The 15378-nt window shown below is 46.2% G+C and overlaps 1 protein-coding gene across 1 annotated transcript in view; it reads left to right on the forward strand.

Annotated features, from left to right (window-relative positions):
- Positions 1–13275, forward strand: part of CCT5 (chaperonin containing TCP1 subunit 5) — a gene marked incomplete in the record, with an annotated part of 307206 nt that extends 293931 nt beyond the window's left edge. Inside the window, 1 exon segment of the mRNA XM_077491963.1 lies at positions 13014–13275. Within this exon segment, the coding sequence (XP_077348089.1) occupies positions 13014–13141 (128 nt within the window).
- Between the last annotated feature and the right edge of the window lie 2103 nt (positions 13276–15378).

The raw sequence follows: 15378 nt of genomic DNA on the forward strand, positions 1-15378 counted from the left end.
TGGCCTCGGCGACCCTGGTACGCAGACCTGGTGCGTCTGGTGGCAGACTCTCCCTGGCGACTGCCATTGAGAGAGAACCTCCTATCTCAAGGTCCAATCTTTCATGCTGCTTTACCATCGCTGGCTTTAACGGCATGGTTATTGAGAGCCAGGTGTTGAGGAACCGGGGTCTGTCGGACTCCATGATTCCAACTATGTTGAGGGCACAGAAATCTTCTGAGAAGATATACCATCGTACCTGCAAGGCCTTAATCTCCATGTTTGAGGAGAAAGGGTGGCATCCGCGTTCCTTTTCCATAGCAAGGATCCTGCTGTTTCTCCAGCAAAGGAGTAGACTAGAGATTGGCATTGAGCATCAAGGGGCAAATTTCAGCTTTGGCTGTCTTTCCCCCCCCCCCCCCCCCCCCCCCAACGACTCCTGCCATCGCACTCCTTAGTGAGTACCTTCGTTCAGGGGGTACAACATGTTGTCCCTCCGGTACGCCCACCGTTACCCCCATGGGATTTGAACCTGGTGTTGTCGGCGCTTCAAAAAACGCTGTTTGAAAATATCAGGGAGATTCCCCTGTTGACTCTACCAGAAAGTGGTCTTTCTAGTGGCTGTCACATCGGCCAGGAGGGTTTCGGAATTGGCAGCCTTGTCTGGCAAGTCTCCTCCTCTGGTCATCCACAGGGCTAAGGTGGTGTTGCGTCTGCAACTGTCCTTTCTACCGAAGATGGTCTTGGCTTTTCATATCAATGACATTGTATTGCCATCATTGTGTCCTAAGCCGAAGCACCCCAGAGAGAGGTGGCCCTTCACACTCTCTACGTGGTTAGGGCTCCGAATGTGTTTGTATGCCACGGCTCCCTTTCAGGAGGCAGACTCACTGTTTGTTTCGGTGGCTGGTCCAAAGAAGGGTATGGCTGTCTCGTCGGCCACCATTTCCAGGTGGATCAGACAGATTGTAGTACAAGCCAACGCCTTGAAGGGGCAGGTGCCCCCCTTTCCGGTAACGGCCCACTCTACAAGGGCAATCGGAACGTCTTGGGCCTTCCGACACCAAACTTCGTTCGCTCAGGTGTGTAAGGCGGCAACCTGGTCGTCTGTCCATACGTTTACCAAGTTCTACAAGGTAGAGGTCAGTGCATCGGCTGATGCCTGTTTCTGCTGCAAAGTTTTGCAGGCGGCCGTGTAGTTGCTCATCTACATGCGATTGCTATTTTTTCCTGGTTTTTCGATTAAAAACGCAGTACTGTTATGCACTGTTGCATTACTTTCGCAAATGGTTGCGCCATTGGGGATAACTCCTGTTGAGGATACCTGGTTATGTGGTGGTGTTTTTCCACAGTTTTTTTGTGGGTTTAGTTTCACTAGTTCCCACTTGCTATGGTGAATGAAGTTTTTATGCTGTTTTTCCCACCCCTCATTTGGCACTGCTTGGGGGCCTCCCATTTTGTTAGAGAGGAGCGGTGTCGCTCGGTGAATATAAGAGAAAATAGGATTTTTTGTACTCACTGTAAAATCCTTTTCTCTGTAATTCACCGGCCGACACAGCACCCGCCCCTCCTTTTTCTCTTTACGTTATACTGCTTCTTGACGTACTGAGTTCTGCTAGAGCAGGCTGTGGGGTTGTAGCCTAGGGACCTACCCCTGGGTGGAACTAAAAGTTCTGAAGTGTATTACAACTTGCCTAGTAATCTCCAGTGATGGGGCTGACAACCCATTTTGTGAGGAGGAGCTGTGTCAATCGGTGAATTCGAGAAAAGGATTTTACGGTGAGTACAAAAATCCTATTTTTCTTCTACCATTTAAAAATTTGAAAGATGTATGCCATGTCTCTCCACGGTAAGACTAAACATAGATTCCTATCTAGTCGTCAGGGCCCTTTTGTTGAGGTGCAGGAGGCTGGGGATCAGGTAGATCTTCCCAAATATTGGAAGATGCTCATTTTTCCTCTCCGGAGGATCCGAACAGGGAAGGAGTAGCCTCACAAGTCAGGTGCTTGTCTACTCCCTTACTTAAAAGCCTTTGCTGCAGGTAACAAAAGGGTTGAGGTATCTACCTTTCTTTTTTTTTTTATTTTTTTTTTTTTTCTTCCCCATTTGAACCTCCCCCACCTGGGGATGTTTTTTTCCTATTCATTCATGGCTTAAGTATTCTGAATTGGAACATTTCTATGAAGAAATGGGGGGTTCCAGAAATTGATGTTGCAGTCACCTCAGTGAGCAGAGTCTCACATGTCCGCTGGGTAATGCACTGATGTTAAATGATCCAGCAAATTAAAGTTGGAACTTCCTTTTAAAGACTTTTGCCGTTCTTGCTGCAATTGGTGTATCCGAGTCCTTTAACCCTTTAATGTCTGCTCCACCATTTTGGTGGAGCACATTTTGAGTCACGCTAACTCATTGAAAAGTGTGGACGTTGAGGAACAGTGTGGAGATACCCGAGATTCTGCCTGATTAGCACGGTCTCACAGTAGATGCTATGAAAGACTCTATCGTTTAAGCCTTATGGCTTATGCTTGGACTAGTGCATTCTCGCAGAGTTCTGTGGCTGAAAAATTAATCAGCCGAAGCACCATGTGAAAGCTTAGCCAGTTTCTTTCCCTTCCGGGGGTATGGCTAGTGTGGATAAGTGCATCCAAAAGGGTAAAGCTCTCTTTACCAGTAAAAAGAGGTTCAAACATTTTCTCCTTTTTATCGTGCTGCCTCTCCTATGCCTGGGGCATCTGCCTCTAGGCAGTCTCGATGGTCTGTCGTCAGGTTCAAGGGAAAGTCCCCAAGGGCAGCACCAGGATCATGGGTGCAGAAAGCCCACAAAGCAGAATGCTAAAGCCTTCTCATGAAGGAGCACCCCCACTCGTTTGGGTAAGGGAGAAAAGTCCTGCAATTCTCAAAATCTGGCAGGAACAATGTCAAGAGCAGAGGGATTTCTGCAATTTTTTCTCTAGGTTACGACTAGTTTTGAGAGCCTGGATGGCTGTCGGCTTTTGATCTGAGGGTTCGGTTCCCTATTTGGGCTGCTGATGGGGCAGTCTTTATGCAAGAGTTTTTGGCTCCTCTGAGAATGTTCCTAAGGATCCAGAGAAAAAGTGTCTTTCTGGCCTCTGGATCAGCTGTTATCCCAGTTGATATCAGAGGTTCCCTTAGTGGAACAGTTTTTTTTTTTTGGCTCAAACCTTTTAAGGTTCCAGAACCAGAGAGGTAAGACCCATTATAGATCTCGAAGATCTGAATCAGCACTTAAACATCTGATCCTTTCATAATTCGATTGGCTGTGTCCATCCTGCAAGGAGGGAAGATGCGTATCTCCATGTGCCAAAGTTCCCCGCTTACCAGAAATTTCTGCGGTTTGAAATATAAAATACAATTTTCTCTAGTCGTCTGTCCAGGACAGCACTAGAGAGATAGGCTCCACCTCCAGAGGCAGGAAACACAAACCAGATCTTTAAAGGGCGGTCTCCGTCCCTTCCCCTTCAGTCTTTGTGTTTCCTCCACCGGAGGAGGAGGCTGGATCAGGAGCTCTCCTTCCCCTGACGGTGGGATAGCCCATAAGAGATGGGGAAGGAGTTCTGGGTACCTGTTGGTAAACGGACGTTTGAAGTCCTCCGGTCGGGTTGACTGCAGCTTCGAACCGGCGTTCTCCTTCTGAAGCCCGGGGAGGGCGTTCGTTTCCCCACCTGACAATAGGTTAAAAATTGGGCGCAAAGTCAGGTGGGGGGCGGGCACAGGCATCGAGTTCCGGCCTGTGGAACACAGGAGGAGGATAGAGGACTTCCGGCAATCCACTACCGGTTCCGGGTCGCGCGGCGAGCGTGGACGTTCGGGACCTTGGCGGCTATTTTAAAAAGCCGCAGCCACAAAGCGTTCGTGCTGCATCGCTTACGAAGGGAAGCCTCCAGGCGGTTAGGCGTGTTCCGATCGAATATGGATGCAGTGGAGAGTGGCAGTGGAGCCGAACCAGCTCAGGTAGGCAAACACAGAGGTGTCTTGTACCTACAGGGCTGGGAGAGAGAGGGGGGGGGGGGGAGTAATGGACTAATCAATGCAAAGGCATTCTGACATGGTCCAGGTGTATTTTTCCTCCCTCCCTCTCTCAAACAGGATCCGGACTAAAGAGTCTTGCGAATCCTGTTAGCGGTTGGTGGGGTGCACATAGGTGTTTGGTGAAGGCGTCCTATTTTGCTAAAGGTTTCACGGACGTTGGCTTGTCTGTTTTTTTTCCCTTCCTTCTTCTCTCCTTCTCTTGTCTTAGGCTCTGCCCAAAGAACCAGAGAGGTCAGGGGGGAAGAAGAGATGTCCTTCATGTATGAGTAAATTAAAAGAAGGATGGTCTAAGCCCCTTTGTAAACCATGCATAGACAAATTGGTCTATAAGGAAGCTACGGGAGCTTGTAAGGATTTGATTTCTGGAGTACAGAAAGAAATTGAGTCCACCAAAGCAATGTTAGCGAACCTTGAAACCCCAAAAACAGCCGCAGTTCCCTCTGCTTCCACCCCAGTAGAAGGTGACGAATCAGAGGAGGAGGAACTTGATTCTCTGGATGGCCTAAGTGAGGCGACATCATCCAGAGATGTTCCTGTTCAAGGGTCAAGCTCTCCCAGATACAGGCTCTCACTCGAGGAGGTTGATGCCTTACTGGGGGTAATTTATGAGGCGCTCGAAATCAGAGGAGCCAGTCTCCCTGTCCTTGCATGACCGGATGTATCAGACCCTAAAAACAGATTCAGTTAGGGTCTTTCCGGTTCATAGCACACTGATAGATTCAATCAAAAAAGAGTGGGAGGAGCCAGAGAGTTATTTTTCCCTAAAAGCATGAAGCGGAGATTCCCCTTCAGCGAGGACCCCTCTTGTGTTTGGAATAAAGTGCCCAAGGTAGACGCAGCTTTTTCCCAGTGTGCAAAGTCAACAGATCTCGCCTTTGAGGACATGGGTGTTCTAAAGGAACCCATGGATAAAAGGATGGAGGTACTATTAAAGAGGTCATGGGAAGTAACCATGAATAACTTAAAACCTGCAATGGCCACGACAATAGTGGCTCGCAACTTGGAGGTCTGGCTGGAACAATTACAAGGCCATTTGGAAGGGGGTACCTCCAGAAAGGAAATTCTGGATTCCCTTCCTATGCTACATAAAGCAGCAGGTTATATAGCAGATGCCTCTGCGGAGTCTGTTAAATTGTCAGCCAGGACCGCTGCCCTCGTAAATTCATCTCGCAGGGCACTTTGGCTGAAGTCTTGGTCGGGAGACTCGGCCTCAAAAGTGAGGTTATGTGGCATCCCCTTTGAGGGAGACCTTTTGTTCGGGCAGGACCTTGAGAAAGTCCTGGACCGTACTGCGGACAAGAAGGCCTTTCCTGTCAAATCTAAAAAGACTACAGGTAAACGCTTTTTTCGTCCTCAAAGGCAGGGACAGTCACAAAGACAGACCTCTAAGGAGTCAACCCCTAAGAAACAGTGGATGGGAGGAAAACAGAAAAGCAATCTCTTTTCCTCTTCTAAAAAAACCACTAAATCCCAGTGACGCGGTTCCTGTGGGGGGGAGACTGGGGCGGTTCCTCCCACAGTGGGAATACGCTACCCCAAATCCTTTTATTCTGAGGATCATCAGGGAGGGTTACAAAATACAGTTCAAACACATCCCACCTGCAAGGATGTGTCTGACCAAGCCTCCCAAAGACCCCCAGAAAGCGACAGCTTTGCTGTCGCAAATTGGCGATTTAATAGATCAGAGGGTTCTAGTGCCAGTTCCGCCACAGGAAATAAATCACGGTTTCTATTCACACGTGTTTGTAGTAAGGAAACCGTCAGGCAAATTCCGGTTGATCTTGAATCTGAAGTTACTGAACAAGTGGGTAACTTACAAGAAATTCCGGATGGAAACAATTTTTACAGTGAGATCAGTACTCCCTCCAAATTGTTTCATGGCCTCTCTCGATCTAAGGGACGCGTATCTACACATCCCGATTCGAGAAGACTCTCAAAAGTATTTGAGGATAGCGATTCTTTGGGGAAGTCAGATTCGATGCCTCCAATTCAGGGCTCTGCCATTCGGTCTGTCTTCTTCCCCCAGGATATTCACCAAGGTCCTGGCAGAAGCATTGGCTCCCCTAAGACTGAAAGGGATCGCTGTCATACCGTACTTGGACGACCTTTTATTCTTTGCCCCCTCAAAGCTCCAACTGCAGGGAGATCTGAGGGTAGCTATCTCTTGCCTAAAAAGGCTGGGGTGGTTGATAAACCAAGAAAAGTCGCACCTGATACCAACACAGGCCATACAGTATCTAGGTTTTCTGGTGGATTCAGTGTCACAGAAAGTCTTCCTCACAGGGGAAAAAGTGGAAAAGGTGAAAGAGATGGTAACCTTCTTGCAGTCCAATCAATTTCCATCCGGTCAGCTATGGCAGGGTTGGGCCTATTAGTGGCAACAATCCCTGCAGTTCCTTGGGCAAGAGCTCATTTCAGGTGTCTCCAGGCCAATATTCTGAGCAGCTGGGACGGGACACGAGTCCCTGGACGGGACTATCCATCTATCCTCAAAGACCAAAAGGTCTCTTTGGTGGTGGAAGAGAGAGGAAAACCTAGTACGGGGTCTATGGTGGTCTCCTCCAGTGTCTGTTCGCATCACCATGGATGCCAGTGCTTGGGGCTGGGGGGGCACACTTGGGGTCGAAAGTAGCCCAAGGATGCTGGGGGAAGACAGTCCCAGAGGTCGGCCAATTGGAGTGAGTTGCAGGCAGTCTGGGAAGCCTTAAGGGCGTTTGCCAGGGATCTGAAGGACCACCATGTACAGGTCCTCTCGGACAGTATAGTGGCGGTTTCCTACCTAAACAAGCAGGGAGGAACAAGATGCCCGTCCTTGATCAAGCTAACAAGTACGATCATGCATTGGGCAGAAGAAAACCTAAAATCGGTTTCAGCGGTCCATCTAAAGGGGGTGGACAACCACCTGGCAGACTTTCTGAGTCGACACCGGGTGTACGAATCAGAATGGTCACTAAACAGGGAGATTTTCCAGCTGTTAGTGCGCAAATGGGGTCTTCCGGAAGTGGACTTGTTCGCCAGGAAAGCGAACACCCAGGTCCCAGTATACTTCTCCCTAGAGAGGGAGGCAGGGGCAAAAGGGATAGACGCTTTGGCACAAAGCTGGGCATTTCACATTTGCTACGCCTTCCCCCCCATTCAAGCTAATTCCTCTAGTCCTGAGGAAATTTTTGCAGGAACGGACCACATTGATACTAGTGGTTCCGTATTGGCCGAAGAGACCATGGTTCTCGATGCTGCTGGGCCTGACAGACGAGCCTCCCCTCATACTGCCCGAGAGAGAGGATCTGCTGTCCCAGGGTCCAGTTCTGTTACCAGAACTGCAGACCCTAAAGTTATCGGCCTGGCGTCTGAAGAGAGTCTCTTGAAGTCTAAGGGACTCTCGGATAGGGTAATTAAAACACTTCTTTCTAGTAGAAAGAAGGTAACCCAAGCAATTTATGTTAAGTACTGGAAAGTTTTTGGTTCATGGTTGGACACTAAAAAGGTGTCTAAGTATCCCGACAGTCTTGGAATTTTTACAAGACGGTGTGGATAAGGGACTGGCCATTAGTACCTTAAAGGTACAAATTGCGGCCCTGTCTGTTTTTTTGGATCAACCTCTGGCGGTGGACCCGCTAGTTAGCAGGTTCTTTAAGGGGTTGACCAGGATTAAACCTGTTCCTTTCAAAATTTTACCCAAATGGGACCTGTCAATTGTGTTACAGGGATGGGTAAAAAAGTCTCTGGAAGAAGAACCTTCCTTGAGATGGATCACGCTTAAAACTGTGTTCCTAGTGGCTATTTCCACAGCCAGACGCATCAGCGAGCTTCAGGCACTTTCGGTGAAAGAGCCGTTTTTACAAATTTTTGAGGATAGGCTGGTGTTGCGCATGGACCCTGGGTTTTTACCCAAAGTAGTGACAAAGTTCCACAGAACACAGGAAATTGTTTTGCCTTCATTCTGTGGGTCTCCCACTAATCCTAAGGAGGTAGAGTTTAGCCAACTGGATGTGAGAGCCTGTGTCTTACAATATCTGGAGATGTCAAAAAACATTAGAAAATCAGATGCATTATTTGTTTTACATGCGGGTAAAAAATTGGGGTCACAAGCTTCAAATAATACAATTGCAAGGTGGATCAAGCAAGTTATTGTAGAAGCCTACAAAGGAATAAAAATGGAATGTCCTTTCCCCCATGGCTCACTCCACACGGGCACTATCGACCTCATGGGCAGAGCGAGCTGGAGCAACACCAGAACAAATTTGTCGAGCAGCAACTTGGTCAAGCTACTCGTCGTTTATGAAGCATTACAGATTGGACCTTATCTCAGCGCAAGACCAGGCGTTTGGGAGAAAGGTCCTTCAAGCGGTAGTCCCCCCCTAATCTGGTAAGTTCTCGTTGATCCTCTCTAGTGCTGTCCTGGACAGACGACTAGAGAAAACGAGAGTTAGACTTACCGGTAACTCTGTTTCTAGGAGTCGTCCAGGACAGCATGGATTCCCTCCCTATATGCTGTTATAATGCTGGACAAGTGTTTTTGTCGTTACAGAAGCCGTTTCCGGGGAAGTTCTCGTTTACAAGACTGAAGGGGAAGGGACGGAGACCGCCCTTTAAAGATCTGGTTTGTGTTTCCTGCCTCTGGAGGTGGAGCCTATATCTCTAGTGCTGTCCTGGACGACTCCTAGAAACAGAGTTACCGGTAAGTCTAACTCTCGTTTTTCAGTTGTGGCCCTGCTAGTCGGCTTAGCCACAGCACCATGACTGTTCTGAAAGATTCTGGCACCTCCTCTGCCAGGTTAAGGGCTCAAGGCAATGGCGGTCCTAGCCTATTAGAAGATCTACTTTTAATAGATCATTCAGTCTCGGGTCTAAAACCAGAGTCTGATCTCGGCCGTAAATACCTGAAATCTCTAGGTTGGATTCTCAACCTAGGAAGATTCTCCTTAAAACCATCAAGATTACAGTAATTGGGGGCTGGATATAGATACCATACAGAAGAAGGTATTCTTAACCCAGACAATCATTTTCCATTATAGGACAAAATTCAACTTGTCAAAACAAAGGAAAGTTCCTTCAGCTGTGCAGGAGATTTTTAGGGGAAATGGCCTCCTTCAAGGCGTCCCTTACACGCAGTTTTACTCAGACTGCTTCAAGATACCATCCTGATGGTCTGGAATAAAAATTCAGGCCTTGTTTGTTTCCAATACGATTGGCTCCCGACATAGAGCCTAAATTGGTGGTTGTTTGCCAGCAAAAGGGAAAATCTTTATCCTGGAAGGTGTTAACAGATGCCAGCCTTCTAGGCTGTGGAGCAGCCCTGGAAGAAGATTCTGTCCGGGTAGATGGTCCAGGTTAGAGGGCCTTGCCTATGAACTTTTTTGGAAGTTTGAGGCGGTACATCTGGCCCTAGAATCTTGGCGATCAGACTACGGGACTGTCCTGTCAGGATTCAGTCTGACAAGGCCACTGTGGTGGCTTGCATCAATCACCAGGGGGGCACGAGAGGTCATGCAGCCCAAAAGGAGGTGAATAATGTTCTAGCTTGGGCAGAACACAACACTCCTTCCTATCAGCAATTCTCATTTTTCAGGCGTACTACTTGAGTCGCCAACAATTGTTTTTGGGAGAGTAATCTCTAAACCCCCCACATCTTCCTTACGATATGTCAGAAGATGGGGTATTCCGGACCTGGACCTATTCTCGTCCAGATTCATTAACAAAGTCGTAAACTTTGTCGAGAACAAGGCAGGTGGAACAGAAGCATTAGTCTTCCCATGGGATCAGTTTTCACTGATCTATGCATTTCCTCCAGTTCGGCTCCTTCAGGGCCTTCTCTGTAGGATTAAAGGGGTTCTGCACTCATAATCAAACATTTGCCCATTCTGTTGCCTCTAGTTCATATATTTCATAATGCCACCTGTTTTTTTTTTTTTTTTTTTTTTTTTTTTTGGATTCACCTACCTTTTGTAATCTGTAGTAATTTATTTTAAACCCCTGCGGCGATGGGCGGTCTCTTGCGGGGATCAGCGTAATTTCCTGCTGAAGCCCGCACTGTCGGCTGTAGCACCCGATATCTCGCGAGATGTCGGGTGCATTAGCCGCAATGTCTCCTGGGATTACTTCAACGAGATCCCAGGAGACAGTGCGGGCTTCAGCAGGAAATGACGCTGATCCCCGCAAGAGATTTGAATGTTTGAATCAAATGTTTGATTATGAGTGCAGAACCCCTTTAAGCAGGAACGAAAGGAGGTGATTCTGGTCGCCCCAGTGGGTCCCAGAAGATTTACTGAGATCATAAAGATGGCAGTAGGAGTCCTTTGGACTCTGCCATTATAGCCAGACCACCTTGCACAAGGTCCGGTATTTCATCCTACCATACGGACAAAAAATTCAACAGGTCTGACTGTTGACTCCCACTCTCTAAAAGATCGTGGGTGATCTCCTTCGGTAGTGTCTACTTTGATTAATGCCAGGAAGCCGGCTTCCAGAATAGCTTACTATAGTCTGGAAGACATATGTTTGTTGGTGTGGATTCAGGGGTTGGCACCCCAGGAAGTATGTCATAGGCAGGATTCCTGATGTCCTGCATATGGGATTTGAAATTAAGCTGCCCTTGACTTCTATTAAGAGCCAGATCCCAGCCTTATCATTTTTTCCTATGGCCCCTTGCTTCCCACTCTTGGTGCATAACTTATTCAGGGGATAACACGGTTTATTCCCCCTATCAAGGCACCTCTAAATCCTTGGGATTTAAAATTGGTCTTATCAGCTTTGCTGAATCAGCCATTAGCTTGGGAGAAATTTCCTTTGTTCGTTTGACAAGAAAGTTAATCTTTTCTGGTTGCCATTTCTTCTGCTAGAAGAGTATCAGAACTAGCGGCTCTGTCTTGTAAGAGCCATATTTCATCATGTATAAGGATGAGGTTGTTTTATGTCCTCATCCTAAAAAGTGGTAACAGGTTTTCATTTAAACAAAGGATATACTTCCTCCTTTCTCCCCAGAGCCTTAATCCAGGGAAGAGAAGGCACTACATTCTCGATGTAGTAAAAGCGATCAGAGTCCATTTAACGGCGACCGCACAGGTTTGCAAAACACATTTTGTTTGTACTGCCAGAGGGTCCAAAATGAGGACAGGCAGCGTCAAGGTCCACTATTTTACAAATGGTTTTGTCAAGTGATTATTCAAGCTTCAGCCTAAAGAAAATGCTTCCTTTTCATTAAGAGCACACTCATCCAGGGCGATTAGTGCCTCTTGGGTGGTGCTTCATCAGACCTATATGGCTCAGATCTGTAAGACTGCGACTTGGTCTTCGGTTCATATGTTTATCAGATTTTATCAAATCGATATTAATGGTCCTGATTATATTGCCTTTGGGCGTAGTATACTGCAGGCTGCAGTATGAGTCCTCTGCCCTTCTGTTTTTTTGTATGTGTGCCCCCCCCCCCTTCAGTTGCCATTGCTATCAGACATCCCACATAGTAACTACTATGACTCCGTGTCCCCTGATGTAAAAAGAAAATAGGATTTTTAAAACAGCTTACCTGTAAAAATCATTTTGATGTAAATCAGGAGACAGAGGTCCCTCCCTTCTTATTATACACTTGTATTGCTTGGCTACAAAACTAAGGACTCCCAGTAATGGGAGGGGTTATATGAGGGAAGTACACGCCTTAGGGACATGCAAGTGTCCAGCACCTGTCTGTCCGATATAACCCACACAGTAACTACTATGGCTGTGTGTACCCTGATGTACATCAAAGAAAAGGATTTTACAGGTAAGCGTTTTTAAAAATCCAATTTTTTTGTAAATGTCACCTATGGAGATTTGTAAGGATAAACGTTTATCGCCATTCCACGAGCAGGCGTAATTTTGAAGCATGACATGTTGGGTATCAATTTACTCGGCATAACATTATTGTTTAAAAATATGAGTACTGTCCGTGATACTTTTTTTATTTGCACTAACATACAATTTTTCAGGACAAGCTTTCGGGTATGTCCCCTTCAAGGTCCAAGCAGTACTGATTTACAAATTTTTAAGCAGAATGTAAAAACAAAACAAAAAAAAGCACCTCTGAGGGAAAGAGGAAAAAAAAGAGAAAAAAAACAACAAAAAAAACACATACAAATCAATGGCAATAAAGATAAGAGAAGAGTTAGTGAGATAAGACAGATGGAGAGCTATGGAATGGAGGGGGGGTTGCTAGTCACAGAGGGGGTTGTAAAACTTTGGTATAATGAGTAAGGAAACCTATATCTAAATTCAGGTCATAATTTTTTGTGTCAAAAAGAATTATCATTCTTAGTTCAAAGGTTTTCCTTTCCTGGATAGTTCTGAAATTCCCTTTAAGAACAAAAACATTGAGGTCTTCTATAGTGTGGTCCAGTTGTGAGAAGTGATGTCCCACAGGTGTACATAAACTGTCTTCTTTATGTTCCTGGATGGTATGTCTGTGTAAATTCATCCTCGTTTGCAACTTCTGTCCTGTTTCACCAACATAAGATCCTTTGCTGCACCTTTTGCATTGGATGAGGTACACAACATTGCTGGAGGTACAGTTGTAAGATCCCATGATATTGAAGGTCCCGTTTGTGTGTGTGTGTGTGTGTGTGTGTGACACTTTTGGATAGATTGATCTGGTTGCATAGTTTGCAGCGCTTTTTATTGCAGGGTTTGCTTCCATTATTTGTGTCATAATCAGAGTGAAGTTTCCTGCTGATTGATTACCTTTTGAGCTAACTTTACTGTTGTCTTATTTTTTTTATTTATTCAAAAAAGTGTTTTTAAAAAGTGCGCTTGTAAGACCGCTGTGCAAATATGGTGTGACAAAGTATTGCAACAACCACCATTTATTTCTCTAGGGTGTTAGAGAAAAAAATGTGTTTGTGGGTTCTAAATAATTTTCTAGCAAAAAAAAAACTGTTTTAAACACTGAGTCTGAAAAAGAGGCCCGGTCCTTAAATGGTTAAAGTTGTATAAATGTATATTTCTTTGTTATTTAGATATGAAGCAGCAGCATGTCATAGAAACACTAATTGGAAAAAAACAGCAGATTTCGTTGGCTACACAAGTTGTGAAAATGATTTTGAAGATTGATGACATAAGACGTCCTGGTGAAACAGAGGAGTGAAAAGCTGCCAAAGTAGCTTTTTGTGCAGAAGTCCAGTCCACTTAGTGGAGTCATTGTGTGATACAGCTTGGATTTCTTATACTGTGTGTCCTTCCCCCTATTAAGAAATAAAATGACTTAATTTGTCAACTTAATAGCAGTGCTTTTGGTATTGATGTGCCTTGTGTGTTTTGCTACCACCAGCAATTACTGTTTATGGTTTATTAAAGCATAATCTGAAATGAACATTTTAAACACTACTAGCATCAACTCGCAAGACTCCCATCCCACACCTGCTCTGAAAACCCTATTATGCACCTGTCTGAACCTATGCTGCTTTTGATACGTTTTCTTTTTTTTTTTTGACCCAACGTTTTTTCACGACAATGTGCATCATACTTATTGGTTTGGCTCTAAAGCTATTGCTTTTTCTTTGGCTTGTGAGGTAAAAAAAAAAGTTTGGATGCCGCATTTGCCTAAATGCACAAATGTACATTGTAAACTTCTGTAGCACATCTGATTATTTTACCTCAGTGGCAAAACGTGTACTTTAGCCTTTATCAATCTGGTCACCAACTTATTTGAATACATTCATTTAAATTTATCACTTCACTAGCTAGCATGACCACTCCTTATCACACATAGGCCATAATAATGCCCTGCTAGCTCCGCATCTCTAAACCTGCTCACACCTCTTCATAACATGTAGCTGTAGGAAGAGGCATTCTATAGGGGTTGATTAACTAAAAGTGGACAGTGCAAAATCTGGTGCAGCTGTGCATGGTAGCCAATCAGCTTCTAAGTTCAGCTTGATCAATTTAGCTTTGACAAAATAACCTGGAAGCTGATTCCTATGCAGAGCTGTTAGTAAATCAGCCCAATAGAGTTTTACATGAGTGATAGCTCAAGTAACCTGCTGGGGTGACTGACCTCAAATAATGGCACCTAGCATTTCTCTTTCATTCATTGACACACAGCACTTCCATTCTTGACCTTAGGGTTATATCGCCATCTTCAGGAGTAGGACTTGGCAGAAATTTAAAAAAGCACAGCACCGTCTAGGTGCGGTCCTCACTGGTAGTAACCCCCGACTCTGCTACAGGCAGCTCTCTTTTTCTGCCTAGTCTCTTTGGACCGGGGAGGCCAGCAAGATAGACTTCTCACAGGGACACTTATGACCAGGCACCCGACTTCTGGGTCAAAGTGTCACCATGGCCGACAGCCACTCCGTATAGGCGGGTGGGGAATCTCTGTGGAAAGTGACCCTGCAGGGGGGGGGTAGGTATGTGCAGCAGGGTACTCCTTGTGGTGGTTGGTTTTGGGAGATTGTTTCATCTTGTCATACTGGCCCCTCTGGGTCTGCGGTGCTCTTGGAAATGTTCATCTCCCGGGTTGAAGTGGTGTGTGGGTGTAAGGCGGGTAAAAAAAAGCCCCCTTTCCCCCTCCATCTTCCGGAGAGGACTCAGATCTGTACTTGGGGCCCCCGCCGTAGCAGGCGGCCCCTGTCTGGATTGCTTGGATGATGCAACCCCTGATCTTTTGGACAGTGAGGAGGAATCCTCTGTCCATTGTAGCTTATGAGGGAGCGCTGGTGGGTGCACTCATTATAGCGCTCTGTGAAAATTGAGGATACGGCAGGGGCATCTGCAGAGGTGTCGGCCCCCTTTGGGTCTCATAAGCCGGTCTGCACCTCTAAGGGGTTTCCTTACCTGTCTTATTTTGATAAGTTTATTTGCAAGGATTGCGAACACCCACAGTTCCTAGGTGGTTTTCAGTGCGTTGCCCATTTGAGGAGAGTTTAAAAGGGCATACCCTCCGGTTGTTTTATCCCCCAGTGTCCAGGTTAAATAAGGCAGCCATGATTCCTGTGGAGGGGCCCCCTTCTTTCAAGGCTACTGCCGGCAAAGGCCATGGCGATTGCTTGGTCTGTTTACGATGGCAGGGTCGGCTCTTCGTCAGGTGCTAGCCATGGCTCTGGTGTCGCAGATATTTACTGAATGGGCTAAGTTATTACACTGCAATTTGGGTAATGAACAAGCTTCCCCCAGTCTATGTGGAACTGGCAGACCAGTTTGTGCAAGGACTTGAGTATGTCTGTGATATGGCCCCGTTACTTTCAAAGGTCTGTCGGCCGTAGTTCTGCGCCAGCTACTTTGGCTCAAGTGTTTGTCTGCGGACCAGACACCTAAGAAAGCTTTGGCGAAATTGCCTTTCCATGGTGGGAGGCTATTTGGAGCCTCTCTGGACAAAATTATTAA

Source organism: Lithobates pipiens, unplaced genomic scaffold (genome assembly GCF_037356315.1).
Source record: "Lithobates pipiens isolate NorthernLeopardFrog02 unplaced genomic scaffold, aLitPip1_a1.2 Scaffold_19, whole genome shotgun sequence".
NCBI lineage: Eukaryota > Metazoa > Chordata > Amphibia > Anura > Ranidae > Lithobates > Lithobates pipiens.